This window comes from Pelobates fuscus, chromosome 10, assembly GCF_036172605.1.
Source record: "Pelobates fuscus isolate aPelFus1 chromosome 10, aPelFus1.pri, whole genome shotgun sequence".
In the NCBI taxonomy this organism is placed as follows: domain Eukaryota; kingdom Metazoa; phylum Chordata; class Amphibia; order Anura; family Pelobatidae; genus Pelobates; species Pelobates fuscus.
Window position 1 is genome coordinate 113,735,256 of NC_086326.1, and position 17,528 is coordinate 113,752,783.

The 17,528-nt window shown below is 48.4% G+C and overlaps 1 protein-coding gene across 1 annotated transcript in view; it reads left to right on the forward strand.

Moving 5' to 3' along the window:
• Nucleotides 1–17,528, forward strand: part of LOC134575595 (pendrin-like) — a 260,212-nt gene that overhangs the window by 100,584 nt on the left and 142,100 nt on the right. Inside the window, exons 5-6 of the mRNA XM_063434915.1 lie at nucleotides 1,959–2,125; nucleotides 2,460–2,624. Coding sequence (XP_063290985.1) covers nucleotides 1,959–2,125; nucleotides 2,460–2,624 — 332 coding nt within the window. The remainder of the gene's footprint in view (nucleotides 1–1,958; nucleotides 2,126–2,459; nucleotides 2,625–17,528) is intronic.

Genomic DNA, 17,528 nt, shown 5'->3' on the forward strand with positions numbered 1-17,528 from the left:
CGTTGAAGAATGCTCCTAGCGCTTCCTGAGGACTCCAAGCACTGCAGCAGACACCACAACCACCAAACCAGAGAAGCATACGAATGCTCTCAAGCATATGAATGCTGTAAACGGCTGAAAAGGAAAAGCATACAATCCGTTTACACTCCTGGCAATCAACACTGCTCACATAGGGAAAGTACAGAATGACCCGGCTTTCGGGTCTTTGCAGGGGAAAATCAAGCATTTTAACATGGGGCCATAGTCACAGGGCAGGAGGCTGGCAATCAGTCTTCTCCAATGCCCAGTGGCGAGGCTGGTTCCACCACAACCACTTACATCCTTGCATATATGCTCTTACACTTCCTGATTGCATCATGATTACTGATTGCCATTAACTTATATATTCTTGCTCCCATTTATTCTCTGAAGTCGTTTCATGGTTACGGTTAGTTTGAAAGGACATTCCTGAATATAATTCTGGGGAAGTGAAAGACCTAGACAGCAGCTAAGAATTCAAACCATTCTGAAATGGTTGGCCTAATTACTATGGGGTGGTGCCAGGAAACTCCTGGCCATATAATCACTACTGAATGCTGAAGAAGTTATGTTCACTACATTAGTCTGCTCAAAGGCTCTTTTTTTACACCTCTTTTGAGGTTTTATTGCATGCAGATATTCTGTAAATTGATCTAATTAGCCTGTTTATTCTTCCTAATGGTTTCTGCCCTGAGCATCTAATCTGATGTGATCGTGTGTGATAGAAAAAAACGTATAATTTATGTGAACGTGCTTATGTTTTGTGAAAAAGGTCAAAACTAGTATATGTTCTGGGTGGCGGTCCGGTGCCCGGGACCCAGACACTGTCCGGGTGGCGGTGCGAGGACCGGGACCCAGTATGCCTGATGATAAATAGGAGTCACAGTGTGGAGGTGAATTAGCAGGGTCTGGTGCAGAGTAACCGCACGCCCTCTGGTGTGGAGCACCAGCGTTTGTGCGGCCACATACCAAGACCCTGAATCAGCTTGTGCAGATCCCAGGAACTAGAAGCATGGAAATAAGCAGACCTCCCAGGAGCTGAATAGGGAGGCTCTGCAGCAAGAATGTATCCAGTACAGAAACAAGGAAAGACTAGGAAAGGCACCAAACATGAAAAACAAGACAGAACTAATAGAACACAGAACCAGAGAAGGATAGGAAGCTAAACCCAGAACATGTACACAATACATTAGGGAAACATAAACATAACATGGGCAGGACTGTACATGGACTGGGAATACAAACTAAAACAAGACAACATATGATAGGCAAAACAAGAGGAGAAATAACTAAGTACTATATATGAAAATGATGGGGATTTAGTTACATTATATGATCATACATTGCATAAGCCTGCCACCAACGCCAATGTACCCCAATATCTGCCTGGTCCTACTCTGCCTAATGTATGCTAAAAGAACCATAAGAAACACATATAGCACTTACCTGCAAAAAAGGGCAGGCTTGAGCAACTGCCTGCTGGCTCCAACTGAAACAAAAGGAATCATGGTAAAGGAATGGGTGTGGCAGCATAAAACAAACATTTAAAGGAACCCTGGAGACTAGGAATTCCTGGGACGGAGTACAGGAATTAACCCAGAAAAACCCAGCATAAAGAAAACCAGACATAGAATAGAAACCCAGAAAAAACAAGAAAAGCTAAACAAGAATTGTAAAAAGAGTACTGGATACCATAAGCCATAGCCAGAAATGATCCGCAGCTTGGAACAGGATGTGACAGTATCCTAGATAGGGCTCAGCAGAGTTTGTATCCTTATCTCCATGGTGATACTTGTTGAATTGATTTGCCATCGCTGACATTCAACATTAAAAAATCCTCTCCCATGCATATGGAATTATTCTTTCATTTTTTTTTTCCCCTTTGATTTTTTTGTTTATAAATAGAATATCTATAGATTTGTATATGTTTTATTCACCAGGACCGTTTCCAGTGGTCTGTTTGATGGTTGGGTCAATAGTTCTTTCGATGGCCCCAGATGAAAAATTTCCTTTAGGTGAAAACAGCACAAAGATTGATATAGAAAAACGGGATCAAACTAGAGTCCTGATATGTGGAACTGCGTGTTTCTTAAGTGGAATTATCCAGGTAACATACTTTTCATACAGTTATTTAACTTGTACAAGTTTTAAGTGATGGGTAGGTTATTTTTTAAATCCATATATATATATTTTTTTAAACTCTATCATAAGGAACAATAGGAATTATCATTTGGTTTCCTTTGTTGAATTTCTTTCAGAACCCCGGGCAACAGTATAAACAGACAAACTGATTTGTCCTTTTGTACTTACAAGAGTGTAGTATATCTCAAAATTCAATTCAGAGTAAAATCTACTTCCTTATCTTGTAATATTTAAACATTTGTTTAATTGTGAGGAAATCTACAATAACGTCCATATAATTCTCTCTTTTTTTTTTTAAGCTTGCTCTAGGAATTCTTCAGATTGGATTCATTGTCCGTTATCTTGGTGAACCATTAGTTGGTGGTTTTACCACAGCAGCTGCCTTCCAGGTTTTTGTGTCACAAGTGAAACAAGTTCTCAATGTTGAAACAGGAAACTACAATGGGGTATTATCCATAATATATGTAAGTAAATGACATGTAAATTATATTAAAATCAAAGCAAGTTACCAAATGTAACCCAAAACAGTTGTATAAAGACTTAGTTTGCTTTCACAGTACAACATTTTAAACACTTTCACAGCATTGTGTTAGTTTCAACAATTAATATATGGCAATTCCACTTAAGGATACCAAATTAGGGAGCTATCTACCAAACAAATGAAAAAACAAAGTTAAGAAAATGCTATTTTTCTTAATTTTGCGGTTTTAGCTTCCTATTAAATTAAGTCCCGATTTGCTATCTTTTTGGAAACAAATGCATCCGAAATAATTCATTTTTATTCTTTCCAAATTCGTTAGTTTTTTATTTCAGTTTGGTTTGAATTTATTTTGGAAATTCGAAAGCTTCTAGATTGCACATGTCTCTTATTGTCAGTGTGGCAAACTTAGCCACTTCAGACTATAGAACTGTATCTTTAAAGGTTGTCCTAAGCACTGCTGCCATATTGTGTGTAAATGTACATTACTTTATGTATTGAACCGTGTGATTGCCTGTAACATATAGCATTCGTACGCTAGCAGCCGAAAGCCGCTAGCATTTACATGATAGTTTCACGAACAGCAACTTTCCCGGCTGTTCGTGAAACGAATTAAGTACCGAACGCAAGCCCACACACTGAGGGTCGTGTGGCACCAATTAAACAAGATTGCAACATTGTTGCAATCGGTAATTAAGTGTACTCCTAGGTGGCTGCCGTTCGACTACCGACCACGCGGCGGTCGGCCATCTTGGATCCTCTGTCTCCCCAGCGGTGCTTGGTCGTCGAGCGCATGGTGCTTGGTCGTCGAGCGCAACTAAAAACAGCTACTCGACGACATGAACACCGCTGTACTTCCAGGCCGTTCGGGAGCTCCGGTCTTCTCCTATTGTGGTTCCCCATCGGTGTTCGGTACTTTTTAACGAACTGAATAAGTAAATGTATTACGTGCGGCGTTCGGTTTTAGCTGGGATCTGAGCGGTATTCCTACTGACAAGCAAATCTCCTGCGGAAGCTGAAGACCCTCTTTGCCGCAGATATGGCATAGCGCTGATAAGAGAGGACATTAATGTTATATCGTCCCGCATGCAGGCCATGAAAGATATAGACAACATTGTGCAGAGTACACAGGATGACATCCCACAAGACAAAGTCCAGCTTAAAACACTGACCGGGTCTTGGAAGGCCAGATGGCAGTGCTGAAGGATTCCAGGCAACAACAAAACCTTCACCTTGGAGTCCCTGAGAAGGTGGATCACTTCTTCAGGGTTCCCAAAGGTTTGAAGAAGCAGGCCTGTCTTTCTACAATGATATGTCTAGATCCACCATGACTTGGAGAAAATCCATGAGACTGGTGACAAAACTGCTGAGGAACAGCGCTATTCGATAGTGCTGGGGCTCAGAATGTAAACTTTCAGTGATTCATGCAGAAAAACAAATCTCAATTTTGCAGCTGTTGGATGCAGAAAAATGAATCTGGGCATTGGGTTTAATTGTAAAGAATGATTTAACAAGAACCGCTCTAAAATCACTACCTAAAACTCCCCACGTGCTATCCACAAGTTCAAGCCATTTTCTCCAAGATCAAACCAAGCATGAGGTCAGATACCATCAACATCAGCAGTCACCTGAATTACTGTCAGAAGCCATTTGGGCTTCCACTAAGCCTCGACCAGAATTTCCTTCCTGGCATGAAGGTTCGTTTTGGACATTAGTTCTCTAGATTTGCATTTGATTTCACCTGATGTTTCATTATTCATTTATTTTTCTGTCCTTTTCTCTGTTTTCTTTAACAGTATTTCAGGCATAACCTTAAAGGGACTCTCCAGTGCCAGTAAAACATATCCATTTTCCTGGCACTGAAGAACCCTGCAGTGCCCTTCTCCCTTCCACCCCCATCCCATGTGGCTGAAGGGGTTAAAACCTGTTCAGTGACTTACCTGAATTCAGCGCCAATGCATCTCGGTGCTGGGACAGGCTCTGCCCATGCTCCTCCCCCACCAGTGGGGGAGACCTAATGCACATGTGCGCATTATACCTCCCTATAGGAAAGCATTATTCAATGCTTTCCTATGGGGACACTCGGGGTCCTCATGCATAGCGTGAGGATGTCCAGCATCGTTTAAAACACTTTTGTGTTCTAAGAACACGTAAGTCCCTCTAATGGTAGCCTCTAGAGGAGGACTTAACCCTGCAAGGCTTGGGCGTAGGAACCGGGGGGTTGGGGGGGACGCATCCCCCCAGCAAATCATGCGGGGGGGACAGGTTATAGGGAAACCCCCCCCCCCGCCCCAGCTCCACCGGCACCCCTCATGCTGCAGCCGCCCGAGTGCTCTGCAGAGAGTCTCAGGCGGCTGCAGCTTTGCCCGGGCTGCTGCGTCCATGAGGGCGCACCGCCAGGGCGCAGCATGAGGAGAGGGGCTGACAGGAGGGAATTTGCCCTGTATGGTCCGCGGGTACAGGGAGCATCTGACTCAGTGTGCACTTCCTTTTAGTCCGGCTGGGTACAGGAAACAAAATATCCCTGTACCCGCGGATCATACAGGGCTCGGCCCTGCTACAATAGAGGTAGGGGAGGGTGGGGGGAGGAAGGAATTGACAGGGGGGAGGGGGAGGAAGAAACTGAGGGGGGAGGAAGAAATTGGAGGGGGAAAGGAAGAAATTGGGAGGAGGGAGGAAGAAATTGGGGGGGTGAGGAAGAAATTGACAGGGGGGTGAGGAAGAAATTGACAGGGGGTGAGGAAGAAATTGACAGGGGGTGAGGAAGAAATTGACAGGGGGGTGAGGAAGAAATTGACAGGGGGGTGAGGAAGAAATTGACAGGGGGGTGAGGAAGAAATTGACAGGGGGGTGAGGAAGAAATTGACAGGGGGGTGAGGAAGAAATTGACAGGGATGGGGGGAGGGAGAAATTGACAGGGATGGGGGGAGGGAGAAATTGACAGGGATGGGGGGAGGGAGAAATTGACAGGGATGGGGGGAGGGAGAAATTGACAGGGATGGGGGGAGGGAGAAATTGACAGGGATGGGGGGAGGGAGAAATTGACAGGGATGGGGGGAGGGAGAAATTGACAGGGATGGGGGGAGGGAGAAATTGACAGGGATGGGGGGAGGGAGAAATTGACAGGGATGGGGGGAGGGAGAAATTGACAGGGATGGGGGGGTGGGAGAAATTGACAGGGAGGGGAATTGACGGGGGAGGGGGAATGAGAGTGGGCCTCCAGAGAGCCTGTTCTACACCAGACCAGTGGAGCCAGACTGCAGCTAGAGCCCATCATCCTCATCTGGTTGTAAGTAGGCAATCTAGCAATTTTTTTGTGGCACTAATCTCTAATTTACCTCACATTAAAGAAACACTATAGTCCCCAGAACCACTGCAACTTAATGTAGTGGTTCTGGTGTCTATAGCCTGTCCCTGCAGGCCTTTTAATGTAAACACGGCGGCACTCCAGCACTGGTGTTCGTTAACATGGAATATGGGTGGGGCATTGTGATGTCACATGGGGGGGGGGGCAAAAGTCAGCAAAAATCCTTGCCCTGGCCAGGTGTCACATGACTACCCGGTGCTTAGTCTGACACTGCGCCTGCTGGACGTCCAGAGGTCCCCCTGCTATGTCAGGTAAAAAGGGGGACAAAGGTAGAAAAATAATTGGAAGGGTTTAGGGGGGCTACTAATATGGATGGGGGAGGGGTAGGTAGAAGAATAATTGGAAGGGGTTAGGGGTACTAATATGCATGGAAGGGGTTAGGGGGGTACTAATATGCATGGAAGGGGTAGGGGGGTTAATATGCGTGGAAGGGGTAGGTGGGGTTTTTTTGTGCATGGAAGGGGTAGGGGTGGTTCTAATATTCATGGGAGGGGTAGGGGTGGTTCTAATATTCATGGAAGGGGTAGGTGGGGTTCTAATATAAATGGAAGGGGTAGAGATGGGTAGTAAAATGTATGGAATGCATTTCTGACAGTGTCACTCAGGGCCGGACTGGCCCACCGGGATACCGGGAAATTTCCGGGTGGGCCGCGGCACCTGGGGCTGGGCTGAGCATGTATGTGCCACCGGGTGTCCGGTCCGGTGGCACACACTCTAAGGGGGCCGGCCGGCGGCTGCATTCCACGCTGGAGCCGCCGGATCGGGTGGCAGCCTCGCCGGTCCGGCGGCACTCCTGTCAGGCTGTCACTAATGCTGACTCGCTGGGGGCTGAAGGAGGAGGGAGGAGCATGTCTCTTTACCATGCTCCCTCGCGGTTCCCACAATTCCCAGCACAGGAACTGCGAGGGAGCATGGTAGAGAGACATGCTCCTTCCTCCTCCTTCAGCCCCCAGCGAGTCAGCATTAGTGTAGATGTGCCAGGAAGTAAAATAGGTCACACAGGACTGTGATGTTGCTGTTAGATATTCACACCTCATACATCTCCTGTAATTGATCCCATGACAGGTGCATAGTCGCCATATGGGCAGGGGGAGGGATATGACTTGTTGTCAATCGCTTTAATGATAATAAAGATAATAATGATGATGATAACTTATGATTTCCAATTATAAATATACATAAGTCATTACCAGCCCCACCCCCAACCTCGTATCATTTTTCCCTTATTTACATCGACAATGACCTAACACATAATACATTTCCAATATATAACAACCATATAATATAACATGTAACGTACCAACATTGATCAATTTCACCTGGTAGGGGTATACCCAGATAGCCCTACACCACTGAGGTCCTGAGTCACCAACGGACTCAAAACCTACCAAAACATGTACAAACAATCAACTAACACCCCTTACTCTTCTCTTAACTAAGGCCCATTATCCTTAATGTTCCTTACCCCACCCGCCACAAGCTCAGACCTTGAAACCTTAAGCCATCTGTGCTCCGCCACCCTGCAGAAATAACACCCTGGCCAAGCCTTCCTGCACCCCTAAATTAAACCGGTCCCACCCCACGTCTGAGAGATGGACCCCATCGGGAGCGAAATAGCCTTCTAACACCTCTTCCAACTCCCTGTGTCGGACCACCACTCCCCCCCACCTTCCTGATAAAGCTAGCCATCAATCCATTCACCTTAGCCTGGCAGCGACCAACAGCTGCTGGGTCCCGAGCATGCCGCCAACTGAGCCGGGGATCAATTTGTGACCAGACCAGCTGTACCCAGGGAATAGAGATAGGCATAGGGTAGATACACAGCCTCATAGATTTATGTAAAGCCGTGGATTCTAACCTAACAGATGCCTACCTCAGAGCTACAGAGTAACCCAAAAAAATAGAATATGAAAGAGGAGACCCTTGAAACAAGGGGATCCCAGGAGTAGCTCTGAACACAGAAAAGGCACTTAGTAATACCAGATAGCAGAAAAGGGGAGAGAGAGGGAAACACTAGTAGAGGGTGGAGGGGAGAGAAAATGAACCACACAGCACTGTACAATGGGATAAACAACTCCTAGTTTACGGAATAAGAATATACCCAGCGAGTAAAAATGCTATCCCCCCAGATTTTTGGGGGGTTCCTACGCCCATGCTGCAAGGTTATTATTGCAGTTTATAAAAACTGCAATAATTACCTTGCAGGGTTAAGGGTGGTGGGAGTTGTAGTGGAACAAAATATATAACTTAATGTAAGATTTACATAGATTTTGTTGTCTTCAGTTTGTTGTATGAATGTGAGATCAATGTAGGCTCTTGATAGTGTTCTGAAAGTAATTATTGCATTGAACTTACAAATGTGTGCTGCTCTGAACTTCAGCTTTAAGCAGCATTGCTGTGTAGATGTGCCAGGAAGTAAAATAGGTCAGCTATCTAAAATAGGAGCTAAAAAGTTCCAATCAAAAAAAGAAAGGAAAGGGTCCCAGCTCTCATAAGGCTGCCTAGGAAAATCTTATAGGTGGATGAACAGTACGAGACCCTAAGTAGGAAACCTAATTGATAGGATCACGAAAGCACCACATCAAGAACAAAGACTTGCCTGTCCTGAAATCCTGAATAAACTGGTTAACTAAGTAATAACCACATACTAACTGCCTAAGTGCTACCTAAAGTGAATAATTAAAAATAAAGAAACAAAAGCGCTCGACGCGCGTTTCAGCGTGAATGCATGCCGTCGTCAGGACCAAGTCAAGAAACTGTGTCTCAATAAACCGGTTAAATACCTGTGAAATCAGGGAGAAATCCCTGCAGCTGATCGAGCGTATAGGGGGCGTGAGTGAGTGACGTCCAGTCAACCCACCCACCCCTTCTCAGCGTCATCGCCTGTTGAGGCTAATCATTGGATATTACATGGATCGTTCAATACTGATCCAGCAAGGTATGCCACGCCCCTCTCTTATCGCATCTCAATCACTGACGCCAGTCATAGGATACTTGGCAAGTCAGTCAAAAATGGTCAGAGGGAAGGGGGGGGGTAAATGAGTGACTGGGTGACAGTCACGCCTATTCCATCACAGCCCGGCCCATTCCAATAGTGATACGCCAAGGTCCAGTCAATCACCATAAGGGAGGGTTAGTCTCTGACGCCCTACCCCCTCAGCAGGCCGGCTAATGTGTAATTAGAAAGAGCACTCGTTTTGCTAATTTTATGACTGTAACACATTATAGAACATGATAGCTAGTGTATAGTAAATGGATTAGTGCCTGAGAGTGAAGGGTTAAGAATTTTAACCCCCTCATGCCACGAGACTATAGAGAATAGAATCTTGCAATAAAAAGATAGAAAAAGAAAATAATATCTAGTATCAAGATACACTGACAGAGTGGGTGCTTAATAGGAAGAGATCAAAGTGGTGGAATGGCCAGTAATCTCATACCTCCACTGATCGTTAAACTCTATATAGGAATTACATGTACGGTTACATATTAAAAGATGTCTATAGAGTAACACCTTTACAGTGTAGATTATTATAGGACAGGAAAAAAGAAAATGATTTCAAAAGTAATTATTTACTGCAGATATAAGACAGGCCATCATAATTTGGAGCAATAAGTGATAGTCAATAGGAGCGGCTATATAATCAGGTTAAAACCGGTAGAGATAATACAGTTAGTTCATACAGAACAAAAAAACAAAAAACTTTTATTATTTACATATTAACATATATACAGACATCAATTGAAATAAGGTTAGTCAGATGGGTTTAAAGCCTATTTACGGTTGATGTAAAGGACCTTTATTTCTATAAGAATGATGTAAACCCTCGTCCTAATCCGGTTACTATCCTGCTTCTTTCGCTTAACCAAGAGACGCTGCGGGATAAGCCCGAGGTCATTACCACCTGCGTGTAAGACCAGCAGATCCAGTCTTCTACCCCCTGCCACCATCCTAAACACCTCACTGAAAACCTCCTGCCACTCGTAGCCCCTGTAGCCAAACCAGAACTACTTCAACCGGTCCTCAGGGAAGCCCAGTTGCTGACCCCGAAAACGAGCTGCAGCTCTCCTTTTGCCACAGAATATGAAGGAATGGTCCAATATCCACGCCACTTGACCTATGGGAACAAGAGGAACATGTTGGCCTAGTCAACGGCCCCCCCCCCAAGCCAGCCCTTACACCAGTTTGTCAAGGCAAATGTAAGACCAGAACTGGACTGATTCCAATCCTTTCTACCAGCTCATATCCCAGGCCCAACCGTGAAGTCTGCTAAGCCCCATCTGAAAGACCCTGAGGAACTAGAAACGGGAGAGTGTACTAAGAACGAAACGCCATTCGTTGGCGGCTGAGACAAGTATTGAGATGTACTAGCTACCGGGCACAAGGGGGATCCTTGGAAAGACATGTAGCACTACTTCAACACCCTTTCCCTTGACGTTAGTCTTAGACTGGGCAAGGTAGATCACCACCCGCATGAGCTCCATCCAAACGACCAAGAGCAATATCCCCACCTTGGCTACCCCTGTAAGCACTGACCAGCTCCCCGATCCAGAAAGCGCAAAAGAAGGCCAGCAAAAAGGCCACTTCGAATAACCCTGTTTCGTAAGCGTCAAAGATGAGGTCCCTGAGGGAACTCTCCAACCTTTCCAGGAGCGCAGTAAAGTCTACCCACCCACGCACTTTAAACTAGAATGCCAGTGCAGCCATATGCCTATCCACTACCGCCAGGGAGGAGCCCCTGCTAAGCAGTCGAAATGTGTACCAAAGCAACGCATCCAGCTCAGCACCACCTGCCACAACCCTATCCAAACCCTCCAGTGACCATTCCAATGCATCCCAAACCTTACAATATGCCGTCAGCAGTCACCCAAGCAGGACATCCTGAGCCGCCACATCTCTGCCGGGCAGTCTTCCCTGGTTTCCCGTGCCCTGGGCGCCTCCTTATGGAATCAGGGCCACTGCAAATGAGAGAGCATCAGCCACTATGTTCAAATATCCTGGCACGTGTCGCGTGCAAAACGCCACATTGAGGGACATGCAGAGCAATACAAGCTTCCGCAGCAGGTGCACCACTGGCACCGAGGCGGCCGACATGTTATTAACTGCATGCACCACTGCCATATTGTCTGTGTAGAAGACCACCTTTCTATCATTTAGGAGTGCATCCCAAAGCGACAAGGCGACCACCAACGGGAACAGTTCCAGAAAAGTCAGGTTCCGCACCAACAGGCTCCCCAGCCAAGCAGCCGGCCAGGGCGCCGTGCACCACCACCCCCTAAAGTACGCCCCGAATCCCATGCTACCCGAGGCATCTGTATACAGCTCCAGTTCGGCTCCTGACAATGCCTCCTGCCTGAAGAACACCATGCCATTGAAATGCTCCAGGAACATGTCCATTGACGAGGACACCCGCACGAAGTGGTGCGGCATCCACACCCCAGCCGTAGCCCTGGCAAGGCACCGGCTGAATATCTGCCCCATGGGAACGACCCAACACGCGAAGTTGAGCTTCCCGATAAACTATTGCAGTTCCTTCAATGTGACTTTACGCGACCCACACACACAAGAAGTCGTCCATGTAGTGTACTACTGCCAGGCTACCAGATTCCAGCTTCACCACCCATTCCAGAAACAAGCTTAACTTCTTGAAGTATGAGCAAGAAATGGAGCCACCCATGGGAAGGCATAGGTCCACAAAGAGCCGCCCTTCAAAGAAGCAACTCGCTGGGTGCACGGGTAACAACCGGAACAATGCCTCAATATCCACCTTGGCCATCAGTGCCCCCCACCAGGCCCCTTTTACCAACTCGACCGCTTGGTTGAATGATGCATAGGAAACCAAGCACAGCTCCCTGGCAATGTCTTCATTGACTGATGCCCCTTTGCCCCTTTGGGGTAAGATAGGTGATGGATGAGGCGGTACTTCCCCACCTCTTTCTTGGGGACCACCCCCAAGAGTGACACCCACCATCCAACCCAACTGATCTACTTGAACAGTTTTTCGTGAGCCACGTCCGGGAAATTCCCCACCGACTTCAGATTACGATAAGTTGTCATAGTCTCCCTTTCCCAGAAAGTGATAGTGAACCCTACCCAGAAACCTTTGGCCAACAACTCCGCCTCTTCTTTATTACCATAAAGGTTTAGCTACGGCAGCATAGCGGCAGGTATCACTGGAGTTCTGCCCCTGGGCAGCAGGCCCTGTCACCCGCAGGGCTGCGCCACTTCGACCCTCCCCCCCTTCCTTTTTTAAAACACTGGTGGAGTCCATGTCTACCCCCGCAGCCAGAGTGTCAGGATTACCGTATGATCCAGCACGTAGAATTGTGTAACACAGAGGACTGATGGGTAACGTATACCGGACCTTAGAATGGCCGGACTAACGTACTAAAGAATAGTCAGGAATAGCCGAGGTCAAGGGATACAGAAAGAGACACAACGATAAGGAAAAGCCAGGGGTCAGGGATACCTGAAAACAGGGAAGTCAAAAACAATGCCAAAGTCAAATAACCAGAAATACCAGAATAAATAACACGCTCTCGGACAACCACAAGGGAAACCATGACAGGGCACTGAGCAGGATGAGAACTGGGCCTAAATACCCCTCCTCTAGATTTGATAGGCTGTAACCGGCCTTTGACCCCAAAGTCAGTTACTAGGTTCCCATTTGCATAATTGCTGCTCAGCATTAACCCTTCTGTGGATTAGGTTGCTGCTCGGCACAACTTTTCCTGTATGGACAGTAAATGTTATTAACCACATTTTTATAAGCGGATGAATACGTGACACAGAGCATTCGTGCTTGTATTTGCGACTCGCTCCCCATTTGCACTGGCCTTCACTGAAGAACCAGCAGAAACCCTTCCTGTGGGAAGCCAATGCAGGGGACTGGCACCTGCTGAAAGGGCGATGCTTTTTGGGCCATCATGAGCTTCATCCATAACGGCAGGTCCATCTGGTCCCCCCGCATACCAGGATTGGCCGCGTAACGCTGGCAGAATTGCTCATCATACTTTCATCAGGCCATGCCCCCGTACATCCTATATGCCTCCCAGACCCCATCCAGGTAACAAAACAGACGAGCAGATTCCCGGGGACCTTTCGCCAATAAAGCTGGCGAGAATACAAAAGGTGCACGGACAGTTCCCAAAGGATTTTGGTATCTTGCAATACCGTTTCGACTGGCATCGCCATCCCGTCACCCCATCCAAGCATCATCTGTAACTGTCCCTGTCGCACCCAGCACCCCAGACCCCGTACCCATTCTCTAAGTCCCCTCGGCCGCCCAGACCTGTCCCGCATGAAGCTGAGGAGTCCCCTGTTTACCCCAAGAGTCAATGTGATGTAAAGAGGATAGTAACTGCAGTGACTGTACATTGTTAGACTCACTGACCAAGCCCTTCACCTGCGATGGCCCTGGGGCTGCTCCTTGAGGACCCAAAGGATTAAAAGGTTCACTCCAATCGAGGGAAACCTCTGGTGCCAGACGTCTTCATTGGCGGATTCAATGGAGGACCTGGAACAAGAAGAAGAATTCCTGGGCAGATTGCACTGTTCGGTACTCACCATACCTGCCCCGCCCCGGGATCGCCGGACTCTAGCACTGGCATCCCACCTACTGTAGTGGCCACCCTGGGACCTGGAAGCCCCTTTAGCCCTCCTCCTGGGGCTATGACTACGGCTGGCCCCATGATGAGGACTGTGCTGGACCCCCTGCAGGTGAGAAACCGAGCGCCCACCAGAGGAGCTACTAGATGCCAATGCCTGCCTAGGGGTGTGGCCACCCCCTCTTTGACGAGCTGTCGTCCCCTGTTGCCAAAGGACTCCCTCCCAGCCCCCATTCGGGTCTAGGGGGCCTACTAGTGCGTGACCTCCGCCCGGTCGAGCACGACTACAGCCAGCCCTTCAGCACATCCCTCGTGCCATGCAAAAGGCGAACCCAGCGGCCCACCTGTTCCCTTGCCACTCCATGCTACCTGACGCCCTGGCAACCTGCGCCCGTGGAAGAAGTCGCACCCGGCGCGGCACCGTCACCACCGTCTCATGGATTGCGAGCCGGAGACGCTGCTCTAAAGCAGGGCAGCCCCTCCCAAACCCGAGTAATCTGCCATACCAGGAGACCCTCCCAGCAGTTGTGCTGCCTTAGGCATGACAAAACTCAGGCACCCCCTCCCCCTCCTCTAAATACACATACACACTCAATAATAGACACACACAGTCTGTTACGGTTGCCTCCAGTCTGGCTGGAAGTTGGACCATAGAAAGGATGCTCCTAGCGCTCACCAAAGGACCATCAGCACCGTAGACACCATAACTACTGCGTAGACACCATCATAAGTACTGCAGACTCAACGAACCGCCGCTGCTGGGCTGGTATCTCGCCGTCTGCTGTCCACCCTGCACCTACGACCATGCTCCAGGGTCCAGTGTGTGATCGCTCTTCCTTCTGCAGGGCGAAGCAGGATCAGGAACAAGAGCTCTTACAAGAGCTCAGTAGCTAAGGGAGTATGAAGAGCATAGCAATCCCTGTAGTGATTATAGCTGTCCCCTACAAATATGAGTCGAGGCTGCAAGTTAGAGGGACAAGTCATTCTGTTTTATTGGCATCCAAAGGGCTTTCTTTTATGCAGGTTTCCCTTACACAGGACCATCCACAGGGTTTTACAGAACAACCAATAACACAGGTACATTACAGAAAACACTCCCAGCAATTACACACAAAATCCCCCCCCTCTGCCCGTGATATAATTATGGTAGACAATGGTTAACATAATTATCACAGGCAGGAAAAATACAGTTTGTATACAGACACTGAAACTTTAAAAATATACGTCCAATCTTCATAACATTACATATTCAGAATCAGCACAATTTAAATATAAACATAACCAAAAATCACACAAATCCCTCCAGTGGATAAAAAGTTAGACGGAAGTCCTTTATAACCGACCGCAAGCACATTTTCCTGCCCAAAACAGTTCCATAGATTTGGGCTGTGCGGCCGGTCAGTTTTATGCAGAATAAAGTCCCATTAGAACGTGCATTCAAATTGCCAAACGGGACTTAGTCTCTGCAGCTGAAAATTCAGAAGATAAGGGTCAGCGGTGTTCGGTGAAATGTGTTGCCGTTTTCAGTTCCATGAATTTGGCTACACACACCCCTGACCTCGTTCGAATGAACAAAGATGGCCGCCGCCACGTGTTGGTTTGCACGAACTGCGGCCACCCAGCGGTTGCCAATTTACCTACAGCAGGCTCCCAGCCTAGGAGGTCAATTGCCTGCACACTTCCACTTCTGGGTGGTCCGCCTGGTTGGTACTTGGTTCAGTAAGCCCCATTTACTGAACCAAGTGGGAGAAAGCCAGGAACAAGTTATTTTACAGGTCTGGGGACATAGTCTTAAAGGGGCATTGTTCACCAAAGTCACAATATGTCCCCAGACGGTTCTTAAAGGGCCATACACACCCAATAAAAGTTAATAAGTTTTCAGGGGCACAATCTCCCAGGGGCCATAATCATGAGGAAGGAGGCTGGCAAATAGGCTTCTCCACAACCCAGGGAAGCAGGGCAATTTGTCATTTAAAGGGTCAGTTACAAATGGCAGTTTGTAACAGTCACTAACAGACACGCATACACTCTCACTAATACTAATCCTCCTGTTCAGCTCCCTTGCGCACTGCGTAGTGATGCCGGGGCCGAAATGTCGCCGCCTGCCCGGAAAGTTCGTCCGCTGCCAGCCTGGGGGCCCTGAAGTGGCCACCTGGTCAGCTCCTGGGCCCCACAGGACAAGAGGCTGGCAAGGCATTTGCCAGGGTGATTAGGGGGCGGCTTTTTTGCTGCCGCCCAAAGCAAATGCCTTGTCACACACCCCTGCTTCCCAGGGTGCTCTGCCACTCGACTGGGCTCTCTCCTGGCTGCGCCCCACTGTCACGAGAGGCCTGCCACGCTCCCCCCGGTGGACATCCCAAAGGATCCCCTGTTGCTGGCTGCCAGGTGTCCCTGCCCAGGGTTAGTGACCCCCCGCGTGTAAGAGGGACCCACTGCCTACCTGAACCCAGGGAAAACTGCGTCATGGGTAGAAGGTCTTTCCCCCCCCCCCCAAACAGCGCCCCCAATGGTGCCGGGACCTGCTGCTAACACACCAGGAGCGGTACTTACCTGAGGGCTGCTGGTCCCTCCAGGGACATGGCATCGTCCAGATCTGGGCCGCTCTCTCCGACCGCCAGGTGCATCACCTCCAGGGGCCCCTCTTCCAAAAGGGGGCCGTTGCTGCAGCAACTCCCAGGCCCTGCCCGCCGTCCACGGGAGCCTTCTCTCCAAGCGTGGCACTCACCAACAATGCCCGCCTCGTGCCAGGCCCGCAGGTACCGTGGAGGCCCCCCCATCTGCCATCCCTGGGCTAATGTGCAGTGGAGGCCTCCAAAGCCACAACAGACACCCTCTTTCGCGGCCATCTTTCTCCGCCAACACTATTACTGCTGCCAGTCGCTCCTGCAGCCATGCTATCCCCCTGTTCCTAGCAGCCTCCTGGATGCTGGAAAGCTGTTCCTCCACTGACCATTCAGTCATCCTGAAATACAAAGAAAAACTCACCAGGCCTAATCAGTGCACAACAAGCGTGCACCAACTCTAAGAAACTAGAGTGGAGGATCACAAAATGGCCAACCATTTATATCAGCCAATCCCCAAGCACTGATCCACTAATCCCCTACTGCTCCCACCCCCCAGCTCGCCTCCTAGCCCTGTCAGGGCCCTTTTCCCTTTGCTGCGCTTTCTCCATGGGCTTCATTCCTAATCTCCCTGGCAGGATTTTACTACTGCTGGGGGATTTGTGCATTTGTTGATTTCCTAATGAAGAAAGGCCTGATGTGTCCCCTTAAAGCAGGAGTTCCCAACCCAGTCCTCAACTACTTCAACTACCCCCTACCAGTCCAGGATTTAGGGATTACCCTGTTGTGTCTAACACTCCAGCTACCATAATCACTACAGTGCACTATATTGTTTGGTGTGAGGAGTGCCCAAGAGCCACTCCATTGCAAGAAGTGAAACAAGTGATTACTGATGGATGTCTGATCAACTGCTGAAAGTACTTGCTTAGAAGCATATGTTAGCTCTCCTGTCTAAACCAAAACTTATACCGTCAGAGTTAATTTAAACAGAATATGTCTGGCTCTCTGAATTAAGTAGTGGAGACAGAGAATGGTACCCAGACCACAGGTAAGAGAAAGTCAAACCATTCTAAAATGAGGGGCCCCAGGAAACTCCATACAGGATAACCACTACAGCCAGGCCCGGACTGGCCATCGGGCACACCGGGCAAATGCAGGGCCGGCACTATTCGAGCGCCGGCCCTGCTGCATTCCATTACGGGCCGGTGGGGAGATCAAAGATCTCCTTCAATTGTCCTCATTATGATATTGCGGCCGCTGGCGGGAGGGAGACAGGAGAGGAACCCGGAGGAGCTCTAACTTGCAGCTCCGCCAGGTTCCTCTTGCGAGATTCCGAGTGTTGCCATGGCAACGCTCT